Source organism: Lipophrys pholis (genome assembly GCF_963383615.2).
Source record: "Lipophrys pholis genome assembly, chromosome: 7".
NCBI lineage: Eukaryota > Metazoa > Chordata > Actinopteri > Blenniiformes > Blenniidae > Lipophrys > Lipophrys pholis.
In genome coordinates this window covers 30,319,725-30,334,719 of record NC_137638.1, presented here as the reverse complement: position 1 = coordinate 30,334,719, position 14,995 = coordinate 30,319,725, and the positions used below count along the sequence as shown (strand labels likewise).

The following is a 14,995-nucleotide window of genomic DNA, read 5'->3' as shown; positions in this document are numbered from 1 at the left end:
TTGTACTTTCCTCTAATTCTAAGATGTGATGTCTGATTCTGTTAGCTGCTGGTTAGTAGAAGTCCTGCAGTCTCACTTAAAGTCTCTTTAGAGATGATTACAATCCAAAAATTCCCTCTTAAGATGTTTTAGCTACTTTCCTCCTGGCATGACTTTCACGTTTCACCTGCAGAAGCAGATGACAACAGTTTGGAATGACAGGCTTGATAGATGTGCGGTTTGATCTGTTCTCCTTTTGTGCAGTTTGTAACCTTTATGTCTCTCCTCCTCACCCTTCCCTCATCCCACCATCTCCCCTCCCTCCTTGGTTGGAGCAGCAAGGGCTAGAAGTGAGTGGTTTTCCCTTCACCGTCTCTCAGACAGACCGCATGCTGCATGTGACCTCCAGTGAAACAACCGAAACAAGGATTGCTCTGTCATGTTGGATTCTTCTCTGGCCAGTGAAACGACCAGATGACCCGATAAAGCACAATGCCATAGAGTTGATTATTAGATTGATCTGATACAGGGGCTTTTAAAATGATGGAGGTGAAGAATTACCAAGTCTTTGCATGAAATGTAATGAGGTTGCTTTACATGATATTTCATTTATTTTTTTCACCTTTATTTTACCAGGTTGGTCAATTGACAACCAGTCCTCATTTACTGGCCGGGAGGCAGCAAGGAGATACAAAGAAAAACATAGGAACAAATATTGTACAATCAAAAAGTGTCTTACAGGAAAGGGAGTATAATATTTACAGTGTTTCCTTCATTTGTAATGACTCCAGTCATTTGTAGCAGAAAACTTGAGAGAGGAGCGACCCAACCAGGTACGAGCTGTGGGTTTGACCAAACTGATGAAGCTTGGTCCCATGACGTACAGTAGGCTGAGATTTGTGTTTTGAATATTGAGGAGGGACTGTGGACATACAGGAGTTTTGTAAGTGAAAAGAAACCAGTGAGTTTGTTAGTTTATCAGTGAATACAGCAGCAATGGTTCCTGCTAAATGAAGCTCCAGTCATGAAGCTGGCAGCTGTAGATCACATTGTCATAATCTAAGACTGAGAGAACTGTCGTCTCAACCAGAAGTTGTTTGGTGGAATAAGTAAAGGAGGATTTGTTTTGGTAAAGAAAAGGAATACAAGATTCCCACCTTGGTGATAAGAACATTTATGTGGGTTTCACATGTAAGTTTGCTGTCAAGTCAGATACAGAAATACTTGTGACTTTCAACAGACTCAATGTCAGAGGGGGCATTTAGAAGGGTGCAAGCAAACATTTAGTTTTAGTTGTATTTAAAACTAAATGGAGACTGGAAAAAGCAAGTTGGATGATATCAATACTATAAGTTTGAGGTTATTTGGGGATATTGTCAACACATCAGCCATTCAGTGCTCTCTGCCTCAAACAGCCTAAACCAACGTTGTCATTGTGTAGATTTATAGTAAAGTTACACAGTCAACGAAACAGGAGAAGCTCAGCTAAAAGACAAAACGTCAAAATCCATGTAGCAACATTTCATGAACGCACTTTTCAGCACTCTCTCTCCGCCATTTTATGCCTCACACACACAAACTCAGCAGATTGAAAGCAAAGTCTCAGTACATTACAAGAGTAAGAGGGTGCATTAGTCTATAAGATAGCCTATAAGATGAAGTTGATGAACATTTTATGATTATTTCATGCAGGACATTGGTAAATTTTAGAAGTAAAAGTACGATAGGGAAGGTTTTCCACATTTCTTCCAGCAATCCCTGTTTCCTGAAGTGAAGCATGAGAACACAAGTTGTTACCAGAGCATGAGACGTGTTGTGATTCAGCGTCATGTGTGAGTAGCTGGATTCCACTGCAGTACAGATTCTCCTGGTGCTTCTTTTTCAAAGCCGTGGAGAAAACACCCAGACTGCAGCCTGCGCTATAATTGGGAGAACATTCTCCTGCTCTATATTTAGCAGAGATGCTGCAATGTCTGGTGCTCCCTCTTTTCCCATGCTTTGCCTCTATGTGACACGTGTGGATGACTAATGGCTTTTCCGGTCTGTTTGTATGGAGTCGCAGACCATGGGAGTCCAAAAATACCCTCAATCATGCTCAGACGGAGGTGAAAACAAGGGAGCCACATGTGAGCTCCTGTGCTGTGAAGTAGGTTACCAGATGTAGGTCAGCGGCAGGAGGGATAAAAACGAACACAAGCTGATGTTTGTTTAATGGGGAAAGCTGCTTAAGCAGCTCATGAGGAATACACTGCGCTGCCGTATTGCAGGGGAGTCAAACACAAGGCTCACAGGTCCAGTGCGGTCCGAGGGATGAGACTGGACAGTTTACAAAGAAGACAATAATTAAATGATGCATCTTCTATCCAGCTTGGTGCTGCAGAGAGTGGGAGCTGATCGCGGTCGACAGTAGATGAAGGCAGACTACGCCCTGCACAGGTCACCGTCCATCACAGGACAAATAGAGAAACAACCAGCACTGTTATAGAGGAAAACCCCGTCTCCAAGCACAAAAACACTAACATCCCTACAAGCTTCCCTACAAATACTATTGTATTACAATACTCAACATTTTCACATCTTGAATATTTACCTGACTTCTGCACCCAAAGATTAAAATTATAATGAAAAAGACAAAAGTAGCTCAAATATTTAAGTTATTATATAATAAATTAAATCATACACAACTTTTACTGAGTATTCAATTCTAATAAACATTTGTTTAGATGCTCCTGTGGATATAATAACAACTGTTTATAACAATACTGATATATGCTTAGAAGTAAGCACAGATCCACACACACACACACACACACACACACACACACACACACACACACACACACACACACACACACACACACACACACACACACACACACACACACACCCTTTGCCAGATCAGTAGGGTGGATTGATAGTTTCAGGGGGAAACTATTGATGTGAATTCAATTTTTCAGATAAACTGTTCCCTGTTGACACACACACAAAACACTGAGAGCCAGGACTGAACGCCTGATTGAAGAAGAGAACGTCAGCTGCTTTTTTGTTTGGGAGCTCACCTTAGTACCTGATCTATACTGTGAGTTCTTGAAAACTGTGAGCTGCAGATATTATGAGAAGTGACAGGCTTGAGAAATGTCATGCTGTTTATCAAAGAATTTGAGAATGTGCATCAAATGTGAACTTTTCAGTCAGCACTCGTACTTGAACTTATACAAAATAGTCATTATTCACATCTCATGATGCTTTGTTCAACCGGCTCAAACCAGCTGGGAGGAAATGAGGCCGTGTGGCTGCTGCAGCGCTCGCCTTCACTGGAAGGCCAACACAACAGCATTTTGGGGAGTAAGCTGATATCAAGCCTGGTGTCGATCCTCGAGTATCACCAAAACATTCCTGAAGTGGAGGGTGGCAACTAACGCCTACAGCGTGCTGGGCAACTCACATTCTTCACTTCAGTGGGAGTACCTTTTAATCTTGAGTCGGAGCTCAGTTCGCCCCAGTCAGCAAAACAACAACATTTAACCTTCAGTCAAGCCGCTCGCTGTCGACGTGATTGCTATTCAACATAGGAAATCTGACTCTTCTGAAGTTTGTCTCCACTTTTGAGTGACCGCTGCTTTTTGACCCGTTAGATTAAGATGCTGTCGGAGAGGAAGATGGAGCTGGAGCGGCGGGTGCACGCCATGCTGGAGGAGAACGAGCTGCTGCAGCACACGGTGGACGACCTCCGAGAGAGAACGCTGGTGCTGGAGAAGCAGTGCCACGAGAAGGACATTCAGGTACACACACACACACACACACACACACACACACACACACACACACACACACACACACACACACACACACACACACACACACACACACACACACACACACACACACACACACACACACACACACACACACACACACACACACACACACACACGGAGGAGACCTGGAAAGAATCCATGATGCTGATGAGTGTTTTGGCTTTTCTGCACTTTCTTCATCTGGTTGCTGTTTTTGTTGGACTTTCAAAAAAACATCAAATACTATTAATTTTAGTGTTTTTTTGGTATTTTAAAAAGGCTGAGGTTTTTGTACATTTGTTTAGGACATCTTAGGCATTCTTCATTAGATAGGCACCTCTTGTCTTTTTGTTTGTATTTGTGTTTTGCTGCAGTAGCAATTTCCCATGAGAGCCATGAAAGGTCTTTATTGATCTGGACAGGGAGAACATGCAAACTCAGGGGGAGATGACCATCCCATTACTTTTTACTTTCATGATAGCGGAGGATCTGTTTATTATTTTTATAGCTTCAGGTTGACTAAACAACTTGAATGAGGGCTTGTTCTTTTGCAGTTGTTATTGAACAATTGCCTTGACTTTACCTTCTGCAAACTCTTATTTATTTCTGTGTTCGCTGATCAGTCATAATAGTGTCACTCCACATGCCACAACCTGTGTTGTGTCCAGTTGCGGCAGAGCCAGCTGGAACTGCAGGAGGTGCGGGTGTCCCACCGGCAGCTGAGCGCCCGGCTGGAGGAGCTGACGGAGGAGCACAGCCTGCAGACTCTCACCCCCCACCCGTCCAGCCTGCTGTGTGAGATCGAGCAGAGCATGGAGCAGGAGGAGCAGGAGCAGGAGAGGGAGCAGGTCTGCATGTGTAGGACTGTTGGCTTGTTGTTTTGATCTCTCCTCACCTTGTCCCCCATTTGGCCGTTTCAGTTGCGTCTTCAGTTATGGGAGGCCTACTGCGAAGTCCGCTCGCTCTGCTCTCATCTACGGGGAAATGACATCACGGACTCTGCGCTGTCCACAGACTCTTCCATGGACGAGTCCTCGGAGACGTCTTCAGCCAAGGATGTGCCTACAGGAAGCCTCCACACCAGCCTGCTGGAGCTGCGGAGGCTCACACAGAATCTGCTGGACGGCAACGAGTCCACTGTAATGAACAGCTCACAGACCAACTCATCAAAAATGTGACCATCATGCTAAAAACCGCCCGTCAGAGTCAAAACATTTGTTACTTATCGCTCCTTGTTCATGTCAAATTTTCTCTCTGAAATTGAAAATCCATCCAGGAAATACACTGTTGATATATCATTACCACATCCGTTATCCTCCTGATGGCGCCTTGAGTTGAATGTGGACGACCTGGACAAATCATTAACCAATCAAGTCCACAGTGCAGGTTGCTGTAGTCACTCCTGTGAAAGACAGAGCAGCCAAATGGACACTTACAATGTCAAATCTTTAGTGTTTTTAGAATTAGCAATCAGCATTTTAAACTTCTACTGAAGTTTCATGTTGTACAGCAGATATTTAATACCTTGTAACTATTATCCTTGTACTGCTATTGTACGTTGGAGTATTATCTGTTGATAGAAATGTCCCTCATTTTCTGCAGTGTGCTGGAACTGATTTAATAAATCAGGTACATCCTGGACAAGTCACCAATACATCTCACGACAAACACAGAGACACACACCAAGTAGCCAAAAAATGAGCCGAACCGCCTTTGGACCCCTGAACACGCAGGACAAACATGTAAATCCACATAAAAAAAGCCCCCAGACCAACACTAGTATCCTGGCTGTTCAGCAAGACTGCCAAAAGGAATCGCTGTGATATTGTTCATTATTATTATATTACTTATCTTAGTCCATCTTTAAAACCGGCTGTGGTTAAAGAACATGAAGCACATAAACTCATATTTGTTTTCTTTGAAGGAAAGATCAAGAAAAGCAGTTACCAGAGTCTCAAACGTTTTTGTTGGGAAGGAAATGGGTTCTAAAATGAAACTGGTTATGGGGAGTGTTAGGTTTGCTTTTGGCTTTTCTTTGTTCTCTGATGGTGATAAAACCAAACGTATCGGGACACAGTGAAGTCCAAAGGAAGCTGAAGTCTGTGACGCCTCACACAGATTAATACACATTGTACACACTGACCGCAGTAAAGGACGTGTCCACAGCGAGGGTTGGTGTGCTTTGTGTCGACAGGGCTCGCGGCGCAGTGATGAGGAGGCTCTGGAGGACCAGGTGAGGAAGCTGGGAGACGAGCTGAGGGACGTCAGAGAGCTGTACGAGTCCGAGCAGGACAAAACTCGCAGCCACCAAGACGAGCTGCTCCAGCTGCACAACCAGGTAGGAGCTTCTGCAAAACAGCGCTGGAGAGACCTGCACGTCAGCGAGCTGAACACGGGTCCAAGGTTTCTACTTACGCTCCTGAAAAAAGATCCCATTTGAGTGTGTTGAGCTGGATTAAACTGTCCATGTCTGAGAATAACATAATGAAAACGTTAGATGAGCCAGAAAAACAGATTTTGGTTCTGGTTTATTTGAGTGTCGCTGAAAGTTGGACACATTTTTCCTGTAACGTTGGACCGAGTCTCTGCCTGCCGGGACGACTCTCCTCTGCTGTGGCTGGAAAATGCCATCCTGCACAATTTAACCACAACAGGCCACACACACACACACACACACACACACACACACACACACACACACACACACACACACACACACACACACACACACACACTGAAACAGTGGAATCTTTAGTTCTGGGAGATTAAATTGTAATCCTAGAGAGACAACAGTCTCAGCAATATTAGTCTAAAGTTATAAAACGTTTCATATCATCAGACTTTGTGCTGAGCTTCATAACAACACACTCACTGGATTCTGGTGGACTGAAGCGAGAGACATAAAAACATAACCCTCCAGGACCAAGGTTCAACACCCGACCTACTTAACTGCAGCAGTTATTCCACTATTAGCCCTGAACTGTGCACTGACTGTATTTAAAACATGATTATGAGCCTGATTTACTTGTGAAACACTGGTGAAACGTGATCTACTCACTGTACCCACTGCATCTGATAGATCTGCAAATAAGATTAGTGTAGAACAATTATGTAATATTCTGTAAAATAATATTTCTGCAGTGTGTTTTACAAGTTTCAAAGGATGTTTACACACCAGCTCACCTTCTACCAGCAGAGCTCCACTTCCAATGAGAGATATTTCCACCTGTTATTGGTGGAGGTTATATTCTCGCTAAGCTTTTTTTAATTTATTTGTTTTCCCCACACTTTGTGACAGACCATCTATCCTTGCTGTAATTCTGCAATATGTTGAACTTTCTCTACCCCCGTCAATGCGTTCACATTGTTCCTGCAGTTCTCAGCTCTCCAGGGCAAATGAAACCAGTATCACAAAGAAAAACCCTCATTTAAGTCATTAAATCTTTCCTGCATGTATCTTCATGACGTTATTCTTATATAACACTTCCAAACCAACAGTGTGATCTGTTTTCATGAGCACAATATTTTAGCAATCTGCGTTTGAGAACAAACCCTAAGAGCCCGACTGTAATTCAAATGTTACCGTTATATTAAACACACCGTGACCAAGCAAACACAAACTCTGTGTCTGGCTTTGGACCCCTTAAAGAGAGTAGTAAGACTTTGTTTCCCTGCAGATGGCGCTGCTCTCTGTCGAAATGAGTTCTCTGCGGGAGGAGAACGAGAGAATCAGGACGATGTCTGAAGTCCGAGAGCCCAGCGAGCAGCTCCAGAGCGCCATCAGAGACCGAGATGACGCCATAGCCAAGTAGGATCACAACCTGAACTGTGTGACACTGAAGCCATGACACCCCACAGGAGGGATTCTTTTAAATGTCTCGTCAAATATAGAAATACTGCAAATGCTCCATTCAAATCAAATTCATATCAGCTCAGTGACAAACCTGAACACTCTGTAGCTGTTTAAGGGTCCGTTTTCAATATAAAGTGAAAACAAAAATCTGTTCTTTTGTTTTGGTCGTCCGTTTACACGACAACGGTGCCCGGAGCCACTTGGAACAACTTTTTGAAAACAATCAGTTCTGTTGTTGCATAAACGGCACTTTCTGTAAATGCTCGGCCCGCGTCTTGAGTAGACGGCGGAACCGCTGATGCTGCTACTGCGCACCACCTCCGTGGTGAATAGTTGTTCTGCACATGCTCAGTAGCGGGACAATAAGAATAATGTTTCCTCCAGAGTGTCACGACTCCCAGTCCATCTTCTCCTGGACTCAGTAGTTTTACAGTCGGTCGTCACCCAGAATAACAATCCAACTTGGTGGTCTGTCCACTAGAATGTCCGTGTTCTCCCATTGTTAATGTTTGTACTGGATCGTTCTCTGTGCATGAGTGAGTCGTTTCATTACAAACACAAACAACAGCGCCAGCTGGTGGTGTGGGATGCAAACTGCATCATCTTCAGTGTTTCTGTCGTTTCCGTGTCAAAAAGTAGCCTCTTCAAAAGGTTTCTGTGTAAAGGAGAAACGTTTCTGGAACAAAAATGTCAGAACGTTGTGTTTTCACTGTGTAAACGGACCTTATAGTCCAAAACATGCAACAGTACTTTTATCTTCCAAACGACGAGCTGAGAAAACCTTGATTCCAACTTCACTTTCTTTAGCAGCACATTCCTAAAGTCATCCAATTATTTTTATCTTCAGTGGTAATAAGAGGGTTTTAAAGAGTGTTGAATATATAATTGTGAAGATTGATGTGCAGAAGGGTGATACGGGGATGGGGAGACGGAGGGTGATGATTGGCCGTGTCAACTCCTCTCATGCTGAAAGATAAAGGAAGTGAGCAGATTCCTGGTTTCCATTGGGTTTCTGTCTGTGTGCCTTGCAGGAAGAAAGCCGTGGAAATGGAGCTGGCCAAATGTAAAATAGACATCATGTCTCTGAACAGCCAGTTGCTGGACGCCATCCAGCAGAAGCTCAACCTGTCGCAGCAGCTGGAGGCCTGGCAGGTGGGTCAAAGGCTCGTGGCAACACCCCGGCTCACTGTCAGGTTTCCATTATGATTTCATAGGTTTTCTTTTTTTTATTCATGTTTTTTTTTCAACATAAGTCATCAGATTTTACTTATAATGTCATTAAATTATCCATAAAGGGCACACATTATTAGTTGTTTTGCATCTATGCTCATCTTATGTCCTATTTTTGTCTTGATTTGTTTCTTTTCTATCTGGTTTTATCATTTCCTTCTTTTTATGTGAATCAGTGTCACAAGTTAGGGGCTTATACTCATTTTAATCACATTATTAGATGATTTCTCACACAACACAGCTTTTTAGTTCTGCCATGTTGACAATCTGTTTATTTTGTGTTGCTTTAAGTAACTTTTGCGTGATTATGTGGCCTTATGTTGGCTGATTTGTGTGTCAGTGGCTCGTCATTTTATCATTTTTATCCAAGAAATAAGCATCCTTTTGAAAAGAACTCTGGTGTGTAAATAGAATAAAAATAAGATAAAATGTTTATTTAGGTATAATTTCGTGAAAGCTTCAGGGAGACGATTCCAGCAATATCACCTGTGTGGGGCCGAGCACCAGGACTCCGTAAAGCAGCAGCCAAAGAAGACAAAAGTAAAAAAATCACTTGTCAGACTTACTTTGCTCTTATGTGATGAAATGTCATATTCAAGAGCAATAAACTGTGGCTTTAAAGGGGTCATATTTTTCAGCTTTTCAACACTTTCACACGGTCTCGTTCATCCAAAACCCTTGTATTCAAAGTTTATTACTCCAAATCCAGCTTCTCCTTGATTTTCCCCCATTTGAATATTGGATCATAGGAGCTGCATTCAGAATCTGCTGTGTCTGTGTGAGCTGGACTGGCTCCACCCACACATGCCCATCTTGGGAAGAGGAGGAAGTACTTCCTCTCGTGGTGCCATGTGCCAGAGCAGAGCTGCCTAATTTCTGGTGATTACCAAGTTAGGTTTAGGGTAATGGTAAGGGTAACGGTGCCAGAAATGTGTGGATTCTTCCTGAGCATTCTGCGCTGAAACGTCTCCAGTGTTGCTCTTCTGGACTTAATCAGACTCAAACTCGCCAGAGGTTATGATTACATATTTTGCCATTATTTTTTAATGATTTAAAGCTGCAACTGCATCATTCCAAAGGGATACTCATTTTAAAAGTGCAATTCTTTTTAGGCAGAAATATATTTTTAAATCATGCTGTGTGCCATCTCCACTTACTCTGAGCCAATAACACAAGGTACTGATACACATCTGAACAAATCTGAACAAAATGATTCCTTAACATGACCCAAATACATCCTGTGGTTGCAGAGATAGGCTCTATTTATTTTGGGTATGTAATTTTCAAGCAGAAGCCTGAGAAAGAGGCTTTTTGTTTTCATTCCTGATAAGATTTAATATTTTTGCTGTTTAGTTTTGGTCATTTTGGATGTTTTTATGACTCCAGCACTTTTTTATACATAGTCTTCATTAGTTTTTCCATTTGTAATTACAGTTTTACATTTTATTTGTATCCATTCATTTTTAGCTAAAGGTAGGTTGATTTACTTGTCCCGAGTCTTTTTGTGGTTACTGTCTCTTTAAAGCTTCTTTGACTTTGCATCCCTTTTTCTAGTATGTTGACTTTACATGTGGGACAAGCTCAGGGTTTGATGATGGTTTTCATTATTCTGTTCATATGAAAAGACTAAAATGACAAACTTCCTCCACCATTTTGCCTCTAACCCTTCTCCTTCCTCTTCCTCCGTTGGTGTCAAACCATTTGAACTGAAAGCTGCATCCACACGCACACACACACACACACACACACACACACACACACACACACACACACACACACACACACACACACACACACACACACACACACACACACACACACACACACACACACAATGGATCAGGGGTGTCAGTCATAAGGCCTAAAACCAGCCTGCAAGAGGCTCCAATCCGGCCAAACCACCAAGAAAATTGTAAACATTTCAAAGGAAACAGATTTTGAAACAAATTTCTAACAAATTGTAAAACAACATTCATAATGCAACAGCTAAAGGAGAAGCTTTCTGTACATTTCACTGTATTTTGCTCCAGAAGGTTTCATTAAGATTGACTTTATCTTGAGATTGTAGTCATTTTCATTAGTAATTGTTTGCTTTTTGACATTTTCATCATGTGTACTCTGCAAGATAACAAAGAAAAAACGTTCAAATTTTAAGGTCATTATAGAACTATTTCCTCAGTCCAGCCCACTCAGGGTGATATTGGGTTTGACCTCCCTGCAATAAATGGTGGGATTAACTGCTCAGAGTCAGATGGTTGTTTGTGATGAATAACAGTAAAAAGAAAGATGTCTGCCTGTCTGTGATCCTTCGCTTCCCCCTCACCTGTAACAAGCAGCTCTCTCCTGTCTCTCTTCCTCCCCCGCCACAGTTTGCCTCCTCAGGGCTCTTTACTGTTTGGCTCTTGTGGTTTCTCATCTAGTGGCCTTTCTCAGCTTCCGTACCACCTTTTCTCCCCTGTGGTGTCCCCCCTCCTGCCTTAGAGGTGAGCCCGAGCTGCGCCATCCCGCCGTTCTCGCCCTGACCCTACGTCACGCCGAATCATTCCACGCCACCTTTAACCCACTCGGAGGAAATGCTCATCTGCTTTTTCTCATCCACCTCCACTTTCCTCCACCTCTCCCCCACCGGCCTCCGTCTCCCCTCCACACACCTCTGCTCAGATTACCTCCTAATGGTGGTTTCCTGCTACTTTTCTTATTAAGTCACATCCAAAGTCTTTGTTTCTTCGCAAATCCAGTTTGCTTTTAAAACCTGGTATTTATTTTAGCCAGCTTGCTGGAGCCCTCTAGTGGTTGCGATGGCAAACAGCAATAATTCAAAAACTTGAATATAACAATTAGAGGAGCTTATCGGGACTCATTTTAAAAGTTTCACGATCCAACAAAATATCCATTTTGAAAGAAAAGTCTTAAAAAATGTCATCAAATTTGCTGATTCGTGCTGCTTAACCCTTCTAATCTTCTGCTCAATTCAATACATTATGAAAAGGTTGGGTTTTTTTACATACATGAAGCAAGATTTGCAAAAATTAAATTTTTAATGTCCTTTAGTGTTCATCTCTATCCTATATTCCTTTACCGGAATTAAAAACTTGAAACTGGCATCTCATATACCTCTGAGAGACACTTGACAATTTGAGGATTTTCTTGGCGATTTTTGCAGAAACAGTTTGCCGGGTGGTTAACAAATGTCATAGCACGTTATTCCTGAATTTTCCATACGTTTTGATGAGCCGTCGTCTACCAATAGGAAGGTTGCAGGTTTGATTCCCATCTCTGCCTGTCTACATGTTGACGTGTCGTTGAGCAAGACACTGAACCCCAAATGGTTGGATGAGGTGCCTTACATGGTGACGGCCTCCACTGGTGTGTGAACGAATGTGTGAATGTGTGAAAGTGCTACATGTGAAATCCGTTCATTCCATTCAAACATGCACGCATCTGCAAATTTTGGGGAATTTTTAAAAAACAAATTGCGGCATCAGTTACGCATTGTCTCTTAAAGAAGCAGGGATTTCCAACATACAAACATTTGCTGCAATTCCAGTAATTCTAGTGTCCACAACCTAAGAAAAGTTTCCATTTGATGATTTGATGCTGGATTGAGGCCTCGGTCATCATGAGACACTGCATGTTGACGTCTCTCGTTTCTGATGAGGGACGATTCTGAGTCTGAGGAGGAGGTAATGTGATGCCACGGCTCTGACGTGTCTCTGTTTGTGGCTCCAGGACGACATGCACAGAGTGATCGACCAGCAGCTGATGGACAAGCACCAGGACGAGTGGCGATCAGCCGTGACCCCCCTGTCGGGGTCATCCAGGGCCGGTGGCGGCGGCGGCGGCGGTGGTGGCGGCCAGTCCTCCAGAAGAGCTCAACGCATCTCTGAGCGGGACAAGAGACTTTTCTCTTTCTTCAAAAAGAACTGAGGAGACGGACGAGACGAGGCAGCAGGAGGTGCCGGGGGAACGACACCGCCAAAGAGGCAGTGGCACGTACTGAAGGGTGTGTGTGTGTGGGTGTGTGTGGGTGTGTGTGTGTGTGTGTGTGTGGGAGAGAAGGAGAGGGGGGGCATTTTGCACTTTATCCGTCCTGTTACTCTCCTCCTCACTGACCAGTTCCTGCTGGAGGCTGAGTGACATCTGAACAGGGTCCTCCAGAGAGGAAGGTCTCCTAGTGCCTATAAGCATCTCCACACTCCCACTGCCAACCTGTAGAGGCCACCATCACCTACTGACCCCCACTGAGCAGTCGCGGGGGAGGCGGGCGGAGACGAGGACAGTGGGCGGAGCTGTGAGACGATCGATCAATCAATCGATCGGGTTCATTCATGTGTGGAAGGGAAACACGAGGCTCGTCAATCAGGACCAGAGAAAGTCACTTATTTTAGATGCATTAAAGTTGCACTAATCATTATTTTTTACATGAGAAATATAACAAATAACTAAGTTCACTCATTTATGTTTTTCACTTTAAAGGATATTTCAGTGGATGATTACTGGTGATGCTGCAGAGCTGCACTTTGTGACTTTATGCAAAAAAGATAGAAACTGTTTGATGACGTGTGCATGTTGTGCCCCACGGAATCTCGTGCAATGCAAACACATGGAACTCTAAAGTGATGAAAACAATATATTTTTATGTATTTTTATTTTAAAATGGCCACTAGATAATTTATATTTAAAACCTATATATTGGGTCAGAGCGTTGAGTTGAATGGGGGAAACAGATCACATTTAGATTTATCATTTTAAACAATTCAAAATAAGAGCATTTGATTTATGCTTTGGTTCCATCAACACTGTTTTCCCCTTAATTTTGATTAATACATCATAATAAAGAGCACTTTGTTATTTTTTTAAATGAATTTAAATTGTGGAAAAAAAGTACTTTTTGTTAACAATTAGTACTTGGAATTATTTAAACATACAGTTAGTATTTTTAACCCATTAAAAAGTAAAACTAAATAATTTTGTTCTGTTTCTTTTAAATAATGAAAAACAGCTTTTTGTTGTTTGATCTTCAGAAACAGTTTGTTTTAAAACTGTGGACTGTAATAATAAGACAATAAAATCACCAAAACTTAAATCATCACAAAATTATATTTATTTTTACAATTTACATACCTTAGATTTTTTTAAATTTCTTTTTAAAATCACATTAAACTTTTTTTAAACTATCAAAAATATATAGATTGTTTCTTTTTATCATATTAAGCCCTAAAAGTTAAACTTTTTCAAACAATTAAAATTAATAAAAAGAAGTTAGTCTGACATTATCAAGACAAAAAAAACCTTTCATTGATTCATAGTTTTTCTTTAATTTATGCAAAAATAACCTCAAATGCTTCATTCTTTTTATTTTTCCTCAGAAATCCCTTCTTTTTCAGTTTTCTACAATCATCAGCATCATTCAGTCTGAGAAGTATAAGTGACTGAAGTGAATGTATGAAGAGCAGCACTTTGCAGTGACTGTGGCCTCCGTGTTCCTCAGACATGTGAATGAACCTCCGGGCGGCTGAGGGGTTCCACTCTGTCCGGCTGACCATCTTATTTTTATAAACTTCATGTTGTATTTGACATTTAGAATCATGTTTCCAAGAGAAAAGCACTGCGGCGTCGTCACGTCAATCATCTTCCTAGTCGACCAAATTCCCTCGACGTTTACAGACGGAGGCAGAAACTCGAGGACTGAGGGCGAAGTTCATGTTGCTGAAGCTCCAGGAGGTGGAAACCCTGCTGCCTCGCGCTGCGGTCACCACCACCACCACCACCACCACCACCAACAACAACAACAACAACTACAAAACACCAACAACAACACTAACAACAACAACTACAAAACAACAACAACAACAACTACTACAAAACACTACCAACAACAACACCATCACCAACAACAACAACAACTACAACATCAACAGCAAAACAAAAACAACACCCCCCCCCCCAAAAAAGTCTACCTCCATTCTCATCACTTATCGCTGCCGGGCTTCCATTGTGTGTGTGTGTGTGTGTGTGTGTGTGTGTGTGTGTGTGTGTGTGTGTGTGTGTGTGTGTGTGTGTGTGTGTGTGTGTGTGTGTGTGTGTGTGTGTGTGTGTGTGTGTGTGAACCTATGCAGATGTCTTCATGTCATCT

At 42.4% G+C, this 14,995-nt stretch overlaps 1 protein-coding gene across 1 annotated transcript in view; it reads left to right on the top strand.

Annotated features, from left to right (window-relative positions):
* The window catches only part of bicdl1 (BICD family like cargo adaptor 1), a gene marked incomplete at both ends in the record, with an annotated part of 31,159 nt that extends 18,373 nt beyond the window's left edge, over positions 1-12,786 (top strand). The window contains 11 exon segments of the mRNA XM_080468405.1: positions 318-329; positions 3,615-3,761; positions 4,445-4,624; positions 4,697-4,915; positions 5,971-6,114; positions 7,454-7,584; positions 8,661-8,781; positions 11,280-11,286; positions 11,289-11,328; positions 11,330-11,342; positions 12,589-12,786. Of these exon segments, the coding sequence (XP_080324531.1) occupies positions 318-329; positions 3,615-3,761; positions 4,445-4,624; positions 4,697-4,915; positions 5,971-6,114; positions 7,454-7,584; positions 8,661-8,781; positions 11,280-11,286; positions 11,289-11,328; positions 11,330-11,342; positions 12,589-12,786 (1,212 nt within the window).
* Between the last annotated feature and the right edge of the window lie 2,209 nt (positions 12,787-14,995).